The sequence below is a fragment of the Zootermopsis nevadensis genome, unplaced genomic scaffold (genome assembly GCF_977971745.1).
Source record: "Zootermopsis nevadensis isolate Lab colony 2312 unplaced genomic scaffold, Znev_1.0 Znev_ptg000032l, whole genome shotgun sequence".
In the NCBI taxonomy this organism is placed as follows: Eukaryota; Metazoa; Arthropoda; class Insecta; order Blattodea; family Termopsidae; genus Zootermopsis; species Zootermopsis nevadensis.
This window is the reverse complement of record NW_028259164.1, coordinates 2,843,727-2,862,430: the sequence shown is the minus strand read 5'-3', so window position 1 is coordinate 2,862,430 and position 18,704 is coordinate 2,843,727. Positions and strand designations below refer to the sequence as shown.

The 18,704-nt window shown below is 38.4% G+C and overlaps 2 protein-coding genes across 3 annotated transcripts in view; one reads left to right on the top strand and one right to left on the bottom strand.

Annotated features, from left to right (window-relative positions):
- LOC110841329 (MAD2L1-binding protein) overlaps positions 1-18,704 on the bottom strand; it is a 177,737-nt gene that overhangs the window by 58,739 nt on the left and 100,294 nt on the right. The window lies entirely within an intron of this gene.
- The window catches only part of HGTX (HGTX homeodomain transcription factor), a 62,263-nt gene that overhangs the window by 12,040 nt on the left and 31,519 nt on the right, over positions 1-18,704 (top strand). The window contains exon 2 of the mRNA XM_087359590.1: positions 18,485-18,663. Coding sequence (XP_087215716.1) covers positions 18,485-18,663 — 179 coding nt within the window. The remainder of the gene's footprint in view (positions 1-18,484; positions 18,664-18,704) is intronic.

The window sequence follows — 18,704 nt, the reverse complement described above, 5'->3', positions numbered from 1 at the left end:
CACCTAAGTAAATGGATTGAATCAAATTTAATTGAATTATACTTGTAAGTTTCTTATTGTACATCTGGGTTATGTTTTATTTGTTCCAAAATGTGACTTCATTTCTAAGGCACTTGTAGATTTCAGTATATTACATTTTATCCTGTACTGTTGTTCAGTGCTTGGCTGTAATTGGTCTTATCTGGCTGTTGTCAAGGACTTAAATAATTTAATTTAATTTAATTATTATTATTAGAGAACATTATTATTTGGGTTTAAAAATAAGTAAGGTATGTAGAATATATTATTTCTATCCGCGGATTGAAAACGCAAAACCACTGAGGTCACCTGCTCAGTGAGTTGAACCCCTTACGACAGAAATACACTGATAATTCAGTATGTGTGTTATGATAAGGGGATTGCAGTTAACAAGGAGAAATGTCTGCAATACGGGTTATGTGACAGCATCAACTCATGACGACCAGTAGCAGAGGCAGAACCATCTGGCGAGCACACGATATTAACTCTGAAATCAAACAAACGCTGATCGTCACAGCGTAATTAATCTGCGGTAACAGTAACGACAGACGGTCGCGACACCAGCGCCACTTCATTCCCATGTTCCAACACGCAATGGCCGGTCGGCGAACTACTCAGTCAACAATACAGACTCTCTCCAACATAACCTAACCCAGATATGTACATATATAAAGGAGTTTTATTAAAAAATCATCTGTCGTAATTGCATTTGGAGCAGTATGGCTCTCGTTTTAGACTGATACGTAGGAATCATTTTAATCGAAACATGAACCCAGCGTATATTTCGTTTGCAGTTTATACATACGTGACACAAGAGTTGTTTTAATCTGTTTCTGTACTCCTGACAATTTTAAAATTCAAAGTCAACTAAAGGCACAAATGTTTCGTCACAGGACACTAACAATTTTCCCGTCAAGAATGACGGGACAATTTTAAGTTGTAAACACGTAGTCATAAATATTATCCGTAAGGCCCAAAATCGCTTGACAGCAAAACAGTCGCCAACCTAACCTAACCCTACCAACATTTGCTTATTGTATAGACAGATTATTCAGACAATTTATAATCGTTTGGTCTTCCAACAGCTGGGCTTTTGTGCAATGAGTTATAAATGTTAAAACTACTCAGATACAGAAGTGCCATTTTTACCAGGACAAAGAAAAATGTCTACTCATTCTTCATACGACACGAATTGTGACGTAGGTCACATACATTAGGCCAAAAGTGAGTTATGTACGCTTCAACAGCTGACCAATTATTGAGGTAACGAAGTCAAGAAGGGTGAGATGTGACACGTATGGGACAGAAAACTTTTGTCTGGAAATCTTGAACGCAAGAGACCATTTGCCTGGCCAAGACATACATGGGAATGCAATATTAACACAAAGGGCCCAAATGTAGATTATATATGTAAGTGAGTACAGTCTGTAGACTATTATCCATTACTACACGCTAATTCCAAGCGTTATGACAGCCAAAAGCCTTCACAGGGCACTTCGTGATAACAAGTTAACCACGCGCGGGATATGTGGGGTAAGATTAGAGCTCATAACCCCGGCACATGCAGGCCCCATAACCCGGCACTTGATGCAATGCAAACTCTCCACCCCTCACTCCAGCCCAAAAACCACCCCCTCCCCACTCCACAGGGGTGACATTCTGCGGACTTTTAGTTCCAGGCAAAGAGTAGGGGTTGGCTGGGGGTGTTTAGACTTGCATCCTAATGACGTGTTTACCGCACAGTGTCACGTGATGACAGGACTGTTTAGATTCGCCAACCAGCGGTTTGTCCCCTCCTGGGTTCGAAGCCTGGGACTTCAACGCTTTATGCCCAAATACAAATGACGAAGAGAGATTTCACCGGAGCCATGAGCTTTAATGCAACCTATAATTTACCCTTAATTAAGGCTTGAATTATACAATTATGAACGGGCATTACCGTGTTATTAAGGTATTAATACATACGCCCCTGTCACATTACACGTCATTACGCAAAATATGATCTGTCGTGGTTTTACCACGTGACCGCTGTGAGCTGGCAACATCCAAATTTGATTTTTAAGCAAGTAAAATGAATGCAGTGTGATTTATATTGACTCCCATCATTGCGGATTTATTTATTAATTAACCAAATGTTAATCTCCAGTTAAAACGTTGATCAACAAGTTAGTTTCGTTTCAATTTTGAAAGCATTGATTATCATACCTACTTGTTCCTTCACAGAAGATGAAGACGGTACGTTCCTCCGAAACGTTATTCACTACCTATAATACTACACATCGTAAAACTCATATAAGATCACAATGACAGCAAATTAATTTATTAAATAAATCTGTGTGGCAGAATCATTCTGCACCACCTGATAAGCCAAGGTCAATATATTAATTTTATTATATTCATGTATTGACGCAGATTCAGCAAAGATCAACAAATGAGTATATTAGTGTATATAAGACATGATATTGGTATATACAAAAATAGTAAAATTATATAAATTATATGAGCAAGAATTTTTTTAAAAAAAAATAGAATATTAGTTATCGCATGAGAGAGTGTAAGTCCTCTGATGACGTCACGGGTAATTTCCCACGTACTATCAGGACTACACAAATATTATGCACTTAATTAATCCATACAATTAAAAATTCTCAAGAGAGGCAAACTCATTTGTAATGTTTTATATCGTATAATTTCGAACTGTTAAGTTTAAGGATAACCTCTACGCTAATTTATTCCTCCATACTGATTGTCTGTACATACTTTTAATTATCAGTTTCTAAAAATGAATCGATATCGTATTCAGTCCCTCTATTAAACTGAAAATCAACAAATATTTCAATAAATTCCTTCATAACAAGAATATCCCAAGAATATTCGTGGTATTTCTCAGTATCTCCCTGTAACGCAACGATAGTATATTAAACATATCACAAATACAAATCTTTACCTGTACACGATTCACGAGTATCTTCTTATAACATTCAACTTTAGATAAACTCCATAGTTGAAACAAAGCCATTGAGTAACCTCGAAGGTAGAGGCAACGTGTTCCTCTAATATTTCGGAAACCACGCACAAAACTACGAATTATAAGACCTTGGTTCTTTTACACTTCCCAGGATTAAAACAAAAGACTTTAAATTAAGTCCTTTGGTAGTGCCGGACATTGCTTAAACCTATCCATGCTGTTTTAATTAGCAAAAATGCCTTCATTTATTTGTATATCATAACCATGATAATGCGATCATGGCTTACATAATACAACGAAGTAAACATTTAATCAGCAAACAAAGGAGAGTATTATTATTATTATTATTATTATTATCTTACGTAAAATCTCTAAGGTACATCAGAACTGGGCAATATTCTTAACGAGAAATATCGTTCCTGCTATGAAAGTGATTAAATTTATTTTTAACTTACAACAATTTATATATTGATTTTAAGTTTCTGAAAAAAAGTATTTATATCCTATCTAATGAAAATATGCAGTCCCATAAAACTTAGTTATTATAAATTCTTCTTTGAATATAGTCCTGTAAATTATTATAAAACAGGAGACAACATCCAATTAGCTGCAAGTTTACACTAAGCAAATACAATAAACACATTTAACCAGTTAAGTAGCGTCTGTCACGCGGAGCATTAGAATTGTTGACAGTGTATAGATGCCATTATAACATTCAAGCTGTCTGAATCACCGGCAAAACTATTTTAATACCAGCTTATCATCAAACTGCATGTTCCGTCCTTGCTTCAGTAGCAAACATAAATTCAATAATATAATGTTTCCATATATAGCATTATTACTATAAGCCCCTTGTGTTTGAGATTTGGATTTTGGCATTCTGATCTGTGCCCCCCCCCCCACCCCAACCCTATCACATATACACAAGCCTAAATACTAATACACATCCCTGTGTCATATGTGTCTACCTCATCCCCTCTGCAACGCCCATATGTTAACACAAACGACGTCCGTGCGTTCACATATGGTGCCCATTCTGTGTACAGTGGCATTCACACGAACTAAACGTGCAGTAATTATTTCTCTTTCCGTTCAACTAATGTTTTTTATTTTATGGGGTGCTTTAAGTATTTAATTCCACTGCTGAAATGATAATATATAAAAAAAAATATTATTCTTAACCATATTCCACTGAACCCCCAACCAGCTCCCCTCCCCAATTTCCCTAAGGCGTATTTGAAATATCTGATGAAGAGTACTCCATACGCTCCTTTCAAACACAAAAACATGAACCTACTCCTCAATTAGAGGGACCTACACACCTGTCCCTCACGCGTTGCAAAGCCAATGTTATCATAAAAGTTAATATAGAACCTTAGTCCCTTTAATATTACGTAACCAAACAAATTCCATGGAACAAAGTCTTTCTGGAGAAGCTGACAGTCACTCAGGTGGTCATAAAATTCCCCGCCTTTTATGGAACCCCAAATACAATCAGCCAGATGAATCCTACACACACATCCTATTTCTTTCAGATATATTTTAATATTATCCGCATGTCTACGCCTAGATCTTACAAGTGGTCTCCGGTGTTCAAAATTTCCAACTAAAATTCTGTATGCACTTCGAACCAATCTCGTAACATTTTCCACAGGCCACATCGCCCTTGATTGGACCTCCCTAACAATAATTCTTGTTGGCCGGCACAAACTATGGGCTGTTTAGTTCCAAGTTAATTTATTTTTTAATCTTATTATTATTTAATGTTCTGTCTGACGACAGGTCCATATGAACAGGATCCTTCCATCCTTTTCTCGGACTGGGACCTGTTCATATACGTTCTTGGCAGATGATCCAGAAGTGGTTTGCCATTGCCTTCTTCTGTGTGTGAATGGAGTAATTGTTGGGATGCCACGGAGGAAAACTCCGTGTTGCCTAGACCACGGCCTTGCCCAACACAAGTTATAAATTCGAGCACCGCTGGGAATCGAACCCGAGACCCCAGGATCACAAGGCCAGCGTTCTAACCGCTAGACCACATATATATATATATACATATTTATTTATATACCAACAGATTTATTTTCCGTAGGACAATAAATTATTTCTTAAGATATCTTACTGTATATTATGACATGTTTATAATATTGCTTAAGATACCTTTAACAAATCAATGCCATCAACATAAAAATATAATTAATTTACCTATTTTAATTGTAACCCTTCTTGAATGTCTTTTACGTTTACCAGAAACGATAAAAAATCATTGTTCTGACTCCCCTAGGGCGAAAGACCACAGTTTCAGGCATAAAATACAAAACTAGTTTAATTTTAAACGTTTAAACAACGAAACAATTGCGAAGTTCAGGGCGAATAGGATTTACAGATAATTCGAAATTAACAAATCAATTTGAAAGGTTGCCTGTTTTTGGATCCCTCATTTATAAAACTCGGTGATTTCTCATCTGTAACTCTGACGTAATTAGAATATAATCTGTCATAGGCTTACTCGCTGACCGACAATTAAATATCTCTGACTTCATTAGAAGGTATTTCAACTCTCATCTGTGGTTACCCTTATCGGTCCTTCATCGTACAGATTATAATTCGTTCAAATACGTAAAAAAAAATACTGCTATAAAATTTAATTTAACATGAATACTAGTAAAATACCTTAGCAATAATGAACATATCTTCTTCAGGAATTGATTTATGTATATTTATTAAAACATATGAAAATAAAATATTACTTATAATTCAAAGTTCCTTATGAAATATGAAATTTTAGGAAGACAGTAAAATGGAATTCAAAAAAACTACTTATTAGACACTAGAAATATTACGACAGTAGGCTACTTCCGGCCAGTTTTAAAATTATAAGATGACTACAAGCAACTATCGCAATAATACAGGATTCGACTGGAACACAGACCCTACAGAAATGACCATAAGCTTATTTATTAAGCACCAGATACCATTAGTATGTCAAGACTTCCAAAGGCCTTTCGTATTTCAGGCATTTATACGTCACTAAATAGGATACCAGGATTACGTATTTGTCGGAAAGGCTCTCTTAAGAAGAAATTACTGCACCACACTAAATTTTATACAAACGTACGGGGATTTTATTTTTTAAACTCTCCAATGTATATTTTAAAGTAATTCGAATTATGCAAATTTTATACTGCCACTGTATTTAGTTAACCCGAGATGTTGCCACTGAGGTAAGAATTGTATAGGAGGAGACACCAAACCATACTAGACTGATGACGTTTCTAAAGGCAGATTATATCATCAGTAAATAACGCTTAGAGCGAGTGTATAATAAAGTTCCCATGTCACTGCGTTTAAATAATAGTCCATATCACGTGACTACCAAAATGTAGCCCTGACAAAAACTGAACATCGTACGTAAACTTGCTACCAAATTCTCTCGCATACTAAGTAGGCTACTTAAATTTCTTACACGTCTCATATACAGTTACTAAGTAGCCAGTGAATGTACCTTTCCACCAAAACTATTTAACTCAGAAATTCCACTATAGAATGTTCTGGAACAGCTGATAGTCGAATGGGAGGATAATATCAAAATTGAGCTCGCAGAAAGAAATTCTGGAATGGATTCTTAGCGACAGGCTCTTCGTGTTTCATAAAAGATGGTAAACTTTGTGACTAGCTGACCGACTGTCATCTTTTTAAGGACTCTGCTTTATGGCGCTAACAAGTTCTTACATTGTTTAATTTTAACCGTCTAATCACAATAAAATATTTTATTAAATATTAAAATATTATTACTACAATTAACATTTAATATTTAAAATATATTAAAATGATGCTCTTTCTATTTTAAATATTTTAAACATTAAATGTTAATTGTAGTAATAATATTTTAATATTTAATAAAATATTTTATTGTGATTAGACGGTTAAAATTAAACAATTATAATCATCACAATATGACGCAACATTATCATCTCAAGTTCTTACATAGAAACACCGAGACTTGTGAAAAATACTGATCTGTAACTTAGAGCACGAAGTGACAGCAGAATTGGACTCTATTAAAGAGTTCAATGATGAAGTAATGAGGTTATGATATAATAAGTAAAATTCGAGATGTAAAACTTAGAGTGGATGTAAGCATCCAGTGTAAGGGGTTGCTGAAAGACTCAGTCTGCATTCCTTTGCTTCGTTATACAACAGACAGACTGACTGATGTGACATTGCATGGCTAGGACGGATTATTACCACAATGCTGCCAACCCACACTTTTCTGACTTCTCAACGGACAATAACAGAGGTCGCAGGTTTCGTCATCACACAGCGCGTCATGTCCACTTATCAAGTTACTATGAAATCTAGAGGTTAGTTAGCATCTGTAATCGGCCTATTAAACCTTAAAAGCCGAAGCTCGTCTAAATATCATTTAAAGAATTGAGTCCGTACCGCGAAGAAAACACAACACTTTACAATTACAAAGATCAACTGGTTTACCCTTTGAAGTACGAAGCTCGTATAAATATTACGTAAGAACTCAGTCCGTACCGCAAAGAAAACACAACACTTTACCATTACAAAGATCAACTGGTTAACGCTGTTTAAGGAAATAATTGCTGTTTATAAAGAGACACGCGCTGCGAACATATTATTTAAGAATCCAGGCCGTACCGCGAAGAAAACACCACACGTAACCATTACAAAGATCAACTGGTTAACGCTGTTTAAGGAAATAATCGCTGTTTACACTGAGATAATAATACGAAATACAAATTGAAGAATTACTGACTGTTAAAGCAAGACATGACTCTCAGACTGCTTCAGCTACGACAAAGCTCTTTTACATGTAAGTGTCTGGAATCTGCAGCCTATAAAAGCGAACATTGCTTCGAGAACGTTTAAAGCACTGATATAATATAATAAAACATTTTTAACATTACCGAGGGTAAAAAGGCTGAACTTTAAAAACCCCATAAAAGTTTTAGACACATTAAGATTCTTGTCTGAGTGTCCTGGACACGGTGGCTAATGGAGACGTTACCATGGCGATAAAACCAACCCTCAACAAGAATAAGAAAGATAAAAAAAATAACTACAGATTTATCGCTTAGTTAAAACTTGTACAATAAGCCACGTCGCGAGATTTCAACATAACAGGCACCCGCGTTAGGAAGAAATGCATTGGCTTCACAAAACCATCAATCAGTTTGGCAACACGACTATTATGTGCTCAAGCTCAGACATGTCTATTATGAACTAAATAGACGTTCGGTCCAAACTATTCGCATAAAGCGCCGAGACACCTTTTTCTTCTACAGAAGGACCTACCTACAAATTATAAACGTCTTTGTGCAATTTCCTTAATTTTATTAAGGTCCAGAAATTTTACTCAGTACCCTGCTGTTTTCATCCTCAGTATATGTTCCTCCGTTAGTGTCAGAAACCACACAATGTAAAACCATAGGTAAAATTATAGTCGTGTTTTAATGTTACGTCCTTACAGAGGATATATAAAAACAAAGGATTCTGAAATGAATCGTAGCAAACATTCCTAAAATTTAATCACATAATTTTACAAATTACGGCCACTTCCACGTCACAGACTACAGGCTGATACATCGCAAAACTCGAGGAAAGTTTCTGTGAGAAATGTACAACAATTTCAACGGTGGTCATCCAGGTATTAAATTCCGCCCTGAAGATAGAAGCAGTATATTCCTCCGAAACGTTGTTTTATACCTACAAGTCCACACGGCTTTACAGCCCAGAATACCATCACCGACACCTAAACCTCAGTAAAAAAACCCTCAAATCTCGTAAAAAAAATGTCGAATTGAAAATGTAACGTCATCAAATGATTTCGGGCACACAGGAAAAGTGTCTCCCCGGTATTTACGTTCTGGCTTGCGGCTAGTGTTTTGATACGACATTGGCAGCCCCTTGTGGTGGGATTTAGGATGGGCGCGTGTCCATGGGGTGCGAGGGGGTGCAGGACGTCAGCTGGCAGGGGACAAGGCTACAACGAGACACAGGCTATCCTGAAAAATTCCCGGGACCGAATTAATAACACACTACATGTCACAAATATCCTACGTCAGTGTTTCGTAACCGGAAAGGAATTTCTAAAACAGCTAAGCCTCAATCAGCTTATCGAGGACTCTGTTCTGTGGAATTACGAAGTGATTATTAGATGGTTCCTTGAAGAGAACATGGCTTTGTGCACACGCGCGCGAAGAAGTTAAATTACAAATTATTTCTGTGTAATTAAAAGACGTGGGTCTCCATTCTTAAGTATGAAAAACTAACAAGTAATACTTATAAGAAATTTTATGGCAAATTATGTTCATGTTCCTAAACAAATAAAGTACATGAATTCGGAGACCACAAACCTGCAAAATACATTGTAAACTTAAATTTCTTCACACAATGAATGTATTTTCACACGTTTTAAAAAAAAAAACTGAACCGCGCTTGTCAAATTAATGCAACCTACTTCTTGCGCCCTGGACGCCAGATGGCGTAGTCCACTGCTCCATTGAAGCAACACAACACAGCATAATGCACTGCATCCTGGTACAATCTTCCTACCACGATTACGAATCCATAAATTAACACAGAGAACCAAACATGACCTATCATGGACCAGTTTCCGTAATAAGGTCATTTCATTCTGCTCTATCAACTGGTGGGAGTAATATAATGAATCATAACGGTAAGAAACCTAGGAAATACTTACCAAATCTTCAACAACAAATGTTAACATTAACAATACAGCGTCATATGACTCAATACTGCAGTTGCACAGCGCGGTATGACCTGGAGAGACGATCATAAATTATGATTAATATGGATTTCATCCATCATTATTATTATTATTATTATTATTATTATTATTATTTAGTGTTCTGTCTGACGACAGGTCCATATGAAGAGGATCCTTCCATCCTTTTCTCGGACTGGGACCTGTTCATATACGTTCTTGGCAGATGATCCAGAAGTGGTTTGCCATTGCCTTCTTCTGTGTGTGAATGGAGTAATTGTTGGGATGCCACGGAGGAAAACTCCGTGTTGCCTAGGCCACGGCCTTGCCCAACACAAGTTATAAACTCGGGCACCGCCGGGAATCGAACCCGAGACCCCAGGATTACAAGGCCAGCGTTCTAACCGCTAGACCACCTCATCTTATTATTATTTAGTGTTCTGTGTGACGACAGGTCCATATGAACAGGATCCTTCCATCCTTTTCTCGGACTGGGACCTGTTCATATACGTTCTTGGCAGATGATCCAGAAGTGGTTTGCCATTGCCTTCTTCTGTGTGTGAATGGAGTAATTGTTGGGATGCCACGGAGGAAAACTCCGTGTTGCCTAGACCATATGGGAAAATATTTATGATTACACGATCATTCATCGACATGCACTTCTATAGAACACGGCAGAAGATATGTTTGCGCGTTGACACTTCGTAATTTTTCTCAATTAATCCGTAGTAAGTTACGAATTTAACTTTTTTGTTAGACCGATAGACAAAAAGAAAAATGCTTTTAATCCTTACTTCACATGTTACCGTCATTCTTGACGGGACAATTTGATAGTTGTGAGAACTGGTTAAAAGCCGCGGTGTATACCAAGATATGGGATTCGGAGTTTTAACTTCCTGGTTTTCTCCAGGATTGACCAAGCACCAGCTTGAAGCCGCTAGCGCTCTGTGGACGTCACATATTTCCTTACAATACATTTCTGAACCCCTTCACCCAACCCCCGTTTCTTACCCCACAAACGCAGCAATATACGGCCAATACGAGGGCCGTATAAAACGGAACACGGCCTGGCCACCAGTAGAAATATGACGACATAATCAACCCCACGCACTCACAGCCATTTATGGTTTCCTACGTTATTTTAGATTGCTTCTCATATCTTGCCCTCTTTCACTAGAAAAAGGAAGAATTAACTGGTTTTAATGAGAGTTTCAAATTATTTATTGATGAAAGTTTTAAAAAAATAAACAACGTTAAGGGGTTCGAGATGTGTCCAATTTTCATGCCAGGCAGAATTCAGTAAACGAATACTGACATAATTTTGATTAAATGAATAAATAAAAAGAACGAGAGTAATGTTACACTCCAATAATTATGATCTTGATTAAAAGTACTCATTAAACATAATAAACTCCTGTTACTCTTAAAAAATATAGACAAATTAATGGTCTACATAAGCCTAATGTTTTTATTCATAACCCACTGATTTTAAGTCCTAATTCTCCGGATAAAATTCATTCTTATGATCAGTGGTCGGTCTAAAACCCTGTCATTTTAATAAATTCAATCCGCAATGGAAAAAAAAAAAAAAAATCTTCACCATCACAAAGATCGATTCTTTAGGCCTAACGCTCTTTAAGGAAATCACAGAATTTCGTTCGAAGAACATTCACCAAACGATCTTCGTATTGGCAAAGTGAGAAAAATACGCCCAGGTAACTCATAAATTTCCGTAGCCTTTATGGAACCAAAGGGTTCATTACCGTGTTCACAAAAGTCATCCGGCGATCTGCATCCCCAGATGAACCCAATCTCTCTATTATCATCCTCCATCTACGTCAAGGTCCTCCGAGTGCCGTCTTCCAACCGAAATTGCGTACAAGCCACTCTGAACCGGGGGAAAATGGAGTGTACTGTCACTTAAACCAAATTCATAAACTGAAACACAATTTTCTCTATTACGGTCACGGATTCAATAAAACTTTTCGCGAGAGATTTCTTTATTTTATTTTAACCAGTGTGTACTAGGCTTTTGTTATAAAACTTGGCCGGAATATCCAATACAGATACTCGCTGAATCGACAAGAAAACTGGTACGAACAGGGAGCGGGCGGTCGTGTCTAACCTCCAGGGAACAATTGAGTAATATTCAATAAGGTTCAGTTATGGCTCCCTTGTCTAAGAAGGCTGGCTATTGCCTGAACCTGTCTATTGCTTCCATAGACACGAGAGAGGAAGAGATAACAGGCTTCGGATTATACACAGACAGAAAAGGGAGTCTCTGGGGAAGAATATGTGATGGAAAGTCCATACTCACCTATAATATCACTCCCTTTCAGGGTCTTAATAAAAACGACGTGTTACTCAGACGTTTCCAATAAAACATGATGTACTGTGGTAATATATAGGAGCCAAAAACAAAAGAGTGCATTTGTTACGAAGGTATAGGCCCACTTTGCTGCCAAAACTATTTTTTTTTTCAAGATAATAAAGGATCGTGGCGAAAAGGTATGCAATATGTGGTTCACGCAATTCTTTATGGTGAAACTAGGATCAATGTCTTCTGGTCCGACGTCTTAGCGTCATGTTTTATTACAAATTTCCTTGTTTGTTAATCTGAAAAGATGGAACATTTGAATAAAAATTTACTTGGATATTATCCATCGTCTAGTAATAAAACGTAAAAAACGTAAAACGACGTTTCGGAGATGAGGCTCTATCTCCGTCTTCAGGTTCCTAGGGATTAGCTCTATCTAGTGGGCCCAACTGAGTAGGAACCTGAAGACGGAGATAGAGCCTCATCTCCGAAACGTCGTTTTACGTTTTTTACGTTTTATTACTAGACGATGGATAATATCCAAGGAAATTTTTATTCGAATGACTCTTCACCATCGTCAAGAAGTTTTAGATTTGAAAAGATGGAACATAATACAAAATCTTGTCTCTTCCTCTGATTTTCAAACAGACGTTTCTCAAGAGAGTTACGTATTAAAATTTTGTATGCATCACTTGTCTCTTAGATCCTAGCGAAATGTCCGAGCGCGCTCCTCGGAAGAAATTACGAAATTTTTAAAATTTTCTGTCGGTGGAGGCTCTGGTAGCAATAAACGCAAACTAGGCTATGGTGGTCTGGCAGAGTCTGGGTTCAGTCGTCGTGAAGATGTTTTCAAATTTATTTTGGTTAAAAAGAAACTGTTATAATTTTTTTATTTATACTTTAAATGCGGTATGTATATGTATGAACTGCATTAATATATGACACAAGAAAAGTTAAATCCCTTCAACTATGACGGGCCACAAATTACGCTTGTAAAAATCACGGAAGAGAATTTTACTTTAAGTCTCTTCCGCTGTTATGTAAATACGCACGCTAGCTACGACGTGGTTGTATCAAGGCAAGAATACTCTCACATAATCCACACCAAAATCTCAATTATTTCAACACGGGGTAGCAGCAAAGACAATATTGTACAACTCCAGATTTCCGGCTGAGGGAGAAATACAAATGTCTTATCGTGGCGGCCTATAAAATTATCATTTTACTTTTGCAGGGAAAACGAAGTGGAAACGGTCATTAATGCACAGTATATTTCGCAGAAGAGAGCGTAAAGGGTTTCGGGTGGGGGGGGAGTTGGGTTAGGAGAAGGCAAATATTATAAGCGTAATATTCCGACCATTTGCATGTTTTAAACGAAACGAACGACGAAACCATTGTGTTCCAAGGCTTCTGGAGTTAGTCGGTCTTTCGCTTCGTCCCTCCTCCCTGCACGCAACTCAAGTCTCGTAGTTACGCATAACACGCATTACTTTCACTCTACGTTACGATTTTAAAACGTGTTTCACTTCTACGAGTCTTATCATCTCTAATAAAAGTAGCGACGCCACTGACTTAACCGCATGGACTCGGATTATATAATCTACATACAAAGTACAAAATTTGTTTGGAAAGCTTCAAGGAAAAATACCACTCGGTAGACCTAAGCATAGATGGACGGGTATTAAAATGTAAGACTTGAGGTTCTCACAGCGGTGAGTATGAAGATTTCTGTCTTCTGGGTTATTGCGCTGTGTAGTCTGGTCGATGTTAACCAACGTTTCAGAGGTCATACTGCCTCCGTCATCAGGGCGATGAATCATCGCCCTGATGATGGAGGCAGTATGACCTCTGAAACGTTGGTTAACATCGACCAGACTACATAGCGCAACAACCCAGAAGACAGAAATCTTCATACTCATCGCCCTGATGACGGAGGCAGTATGACCTCTGAAACATTGGTTAACATCGACCAGACTACACAGCACAACAACCCAGAAGACAGAAATCTTCATACTCATCGCCCTGATGATGGAGGCAGTATGACCCCTGAAACGTTGGTTAACATCTACCAGACTACAAAGCGCAACAACCCAGAAGACGGAAATCTTCATACTCTGATGACAGAGGCAGTATGACCTCTGAAACGTTGGTTAACATCGACCAGACTACACAGCGCAACAACCCAGAAGACAGAAATCTTCATACTCATCGCCCTGATGACGGAGGCAGTATGACCTCTGAAACATTGGTTAACATCGACCAGACTACACAGCACAACAACCCAGAAGACAGAAATATTCATACTCATCGCCCTGATGACGGAGGCAGTATGACCTCTGAAACGTTGGTTAACATCGACCAGACTACACAGCGCAACAACCCAGAAGACAGAAATCGGGTATTAAAATGTTTCTTGCAACTGACGTAGTCATTCTAAAATGTCGGTATTTTAAAGACTTTAACTTCTGAAATATTTCTTGTACGCATAGCAAAGTCCCCGACCCCCTTCAGAAACTGATACTGGCTTATCTGGTCAGGAAATTTATCGACTTTTATGGAACCAACAGGTTCACCTATCTTAAGCCAGCTGAATACATTCTGCCCATGAAGTGTATTTACGATTACTTCATTAATCTGCGTTAACTAGCTAATCTATGTAACGGTGAAGAGTTGTGTTTTCTTTGCGGTACGGGCCGAATTCTGAAGTTTCAGCAGAAGAAACGTAAATTTAATTAACCCTCCCTCCCCCCACACTTTGTCTCTCTTCCTCCGGCTTCAAAGAGTTAAGATAGTAACATAATTAAACTTGTTTCTCGTTCGTCCCAACTACGACCATGACTGAACTCCAATTTCCTGGCTGAAATTTTCAAAGCATTTCTCTTATCTCCCAGCACCGATCAACTCGACTTCCTTAATTTTATCGTCGTAATAATATCTTACGCGACGTAAACATCTAAGTAACAAAATCAAGTACGCTTAAATACTTAATCCGAATTAAACATCTGTTTCATCATTAAACACATCAATATTAGCCTAATAGACACTGAAATTCTTTTTAAATAATCCCCTTGTACTTTGGGGTATTACGCGACACAGCCGGATCCAGCGGCTAATGTTTTTAATAAACATCCCTAATTACCCACACACATCTTAAACCCCCATAACCTGCACAATATAAGAGGGACGTAGTTTACATTAAGGTACATCACGAAGGACTGCGCCCCGACCGGCCTAAACAACCAATGAAACGCGCATTAGGACTAATGTGTACAGTCACACACAAAACGCAGCCTTTGAACGTGTGATAAAAACAATAAAACCCACCAAGATGAATGAAGATGGCGGTCTTCTGGGTTATAACGCCGTGTAGTCTGGTACAATTTTAACAACGTTTCAGAGGTCTCTTCTGCCTCCATCATCAGGGCGATCGTCGGTAAACTTATATCAGATTACACGTCGCTACAACCCAGAAGAAAGCCATCTTCTTACTCACCACCGAGAAAACCTCAGATCCTACTTAAAAGCTTCCTCAAGTTTCAGAATTTGGCTAATTCAAAAAAGATAATGCAAGCCTGGAGTCCTAACCGCGAAAGAAAGATGGACAATACACGTGTGGGGTTCAAATTCCAGTGGTAACTATATATACCACCTAATTTAACATTCACTAACTTCATTTTTCACTATAAACAGCGATTATTTCCTTAAACAGCGTTAACCAGTCGATCTTTGTAATGGTGAAGTTTAGTGTTTTCTTCGCGGTACGGACTGAGTTCTTACGTATTATTTATACGAGCTTCGACTTCAAAGGATTAACCAGTTGATCTTTGTAATGGTGAAGTGTTGTGTTTTCTTTGAGGTACGGACTGAATTCTTTAAATAATATTTAGACGAGCCTCGGCTTTTGAGGTTTAACATCGTAGCAAAATCATGCCGTCTGCAAGTTCACAGTGGTTCAGCGCCGCAGACAAACCAGAGTTACTGCATTTCTAGTAATACTGTAGTTACTTAGGTAACAACAAGTTAGCCTTAATTATTACTGTGATGTAACGACCACAGTTGTTAGCTGAGCTGAGGCTTCCGGAAATGTAGTAGCTAGACGTGGCCAGACGTACATGAATACAGACATTTTGAACGTATCTTCAGTAATGATCTCTATCGTTTATTATTCAAAGTCTCGCGTTCCACATCTAATTAGTAAAAGGGAAGAGATGAAGAGTGTAAAATGATTCGGACAAAACGTTTGTAGACTAAGTATCACAAAGGATAAAGCGAAACGTCTCCGAGAAGCCAGTAAACGGATTACACGTAAAAATAAATTCTGTCCTAAGTTATACAAATATTTTATTATTATTAGTGTTCTGTCTGACGACAGGTCCATATGAACAGGATCCTTCCATCCTTTTCTCGGACTGGGACCTGTTCATATACGTTCTTGGCAGATGATCCAGAAGTGGTTTGCCATTGCCTTCTTCTGTGTGTGAATGGAGTAATTGTTGGGATGCCACGGAGGAAAACTCCGTGTTGCCTAGACCACGGCCTTGCCCAACACAAGTTATAAATTCGGGCACCGCCGGGAATCGAGCCCGAGACCCCAGGATTACAAGGCCAGCGTTCTAACCGCTAGACCACCGTGGCTTCTATATAAATATTACACGAACACAAATCAACGGGAATGTTTAACACTTAATAATATTTAAAAAAAAAACGCAAAATGTTTTGGAACCAACCTAACAGACGCAGGCTCAAAGGAGATTTATTTTAAAATTACGCAAATAATAAATTTGGACAAATACCTGTTAATCAGCCACGAAAGCAAACTTAAACTTTGCCATAAGTCCTACAATTACTTGAAGGGCAACCTTGGCTTATGACAGCAATTACTTTACGTGTTACGCCATCACTCCGCCACTCGACCGTCTTTTATTTGACTCTCGTGCCATCGTCGTCTCCTTCCTGCCCACCGCCTGTCTGCTCGTCCCGCATCCGCCATCTTTAACTCCGCGTCAGATCCCCCCATTACCCTTAATAGTCGCAACCAATCGCAATACGCATGCGCAAGACAGCAGCCAATCCAAGAGCTCCATTCTCGATGTCGGTCCAGTCATCATTGCCGCTGTAATAAACGTTATAACGGAAAGCCAAGTTGTGACTCCATTCTTCTGATATTCTTCAAAAGAAGATCACGAGGAAATTTGAAAAAGACGGAGTGAGCATTGGTTACTGGCCGGCGTACAGTCTCAACGAGAATTATTGAAACTCTGCAAACCGGAGAGAGAAAATAAGGCATGGAATTTCCCCTTTCGCGAAGTTTCAAAGCGCCAAACCAACTCCATCCTTAATCAGACACTGACAATCGTGTATTCTACGTCATTTATGGAACACCGACGCCTAATAAGGTCTTCAGAAGATGCACTGGACCCTACCCCGAATAAAATCCAGTTCGCAGTCCCCACGTCCTACTTATTTAAGGACAATTTCCCTAAATCTTTTAAAGTATGTCATTAATTGAAGGTTTTTCGGCTAAAATTTTAACCCTGCCAGTTAGAATTACTCACGTTCTCAAAATTCGCGTGCTACATTCCTCGCCCATCTCACCCTTCTTAAATACGTTCGGCCATTAAATGATTTCATCAACACTGACAGTAGCAACAAGCAGGTACAGCATGATAATCAGTCTAAAGTCAATAGAAATTCTAATATCCCTCGGAAGAACAATAATGCTAACATGGCGGTCTTAATATATATTAAGCCTGCTTTACGACCAACAAGTTAGGACATTGAGTTTCCAGTCTGTGGGTGTTAATTTCTGATTTTTTGGTATATAACCAGGATATTCAGTTCCTAACCTAAGCAAAACACGGCGTATCACCATTACAAATATCGATTTCTTGGTGTTATCAGGAATCGAACCGCGGCTGTCTAGACCATATCCCAGTCACTACACCGACTTAAATACCAGTCTCAATAATTCTGCAGAAAAAAAATACGTAAATTTTCAACAACAAATCATCTTTTTGATTTGTCCACATTCGTCTTCTGCGTTGTAACACGGTACATACCACATTATCGGAGGAACATACTGCTTCCACCTTCAGGGATGAAGATCAACATCGACATCTTCAACTCTTTGAGAAGCTAAAATCTTCTTTTTATGTTATTGTATGTTCCAGTTCCTTCTAGACGCAAGTAACCTCGAAGCGGGACTAGGTCTATTAATAATAGGCAAATGTTGGTTGAATACTTTTTCGCATTTGTTGTTAAGGGATTTTAAGCTGTTGACGTAACAGTTGCCATGGTGATGCTGTTAAGTGCCACGTGTTTTGTAAGATAAAATTATAAAAAAAAAAAGAAAAATAATCCGGGCTCATTTTTCTTTACAAATCGTTTGACGGTCACGTGAACTGCCTTCTCCTTATTCTTCCAGTGGGTCCTGGGAACATGGCGCTAGTCGACAAAGATGGGAAGAAGAAACACACGAGGCCGACATTTAGCGGGCAGCAAATATTCGCGCTGGAGAAGACATTCGAACAAACCAAGTACCTCGCTGGACCTGAAAGGGCAAAGCTTGCCTACGCGCTGGGCATGACTGAGTCACAAGTCAAGGTAAGTTTCAACAACGAAAGTCCATCTTCTTACGTCACACA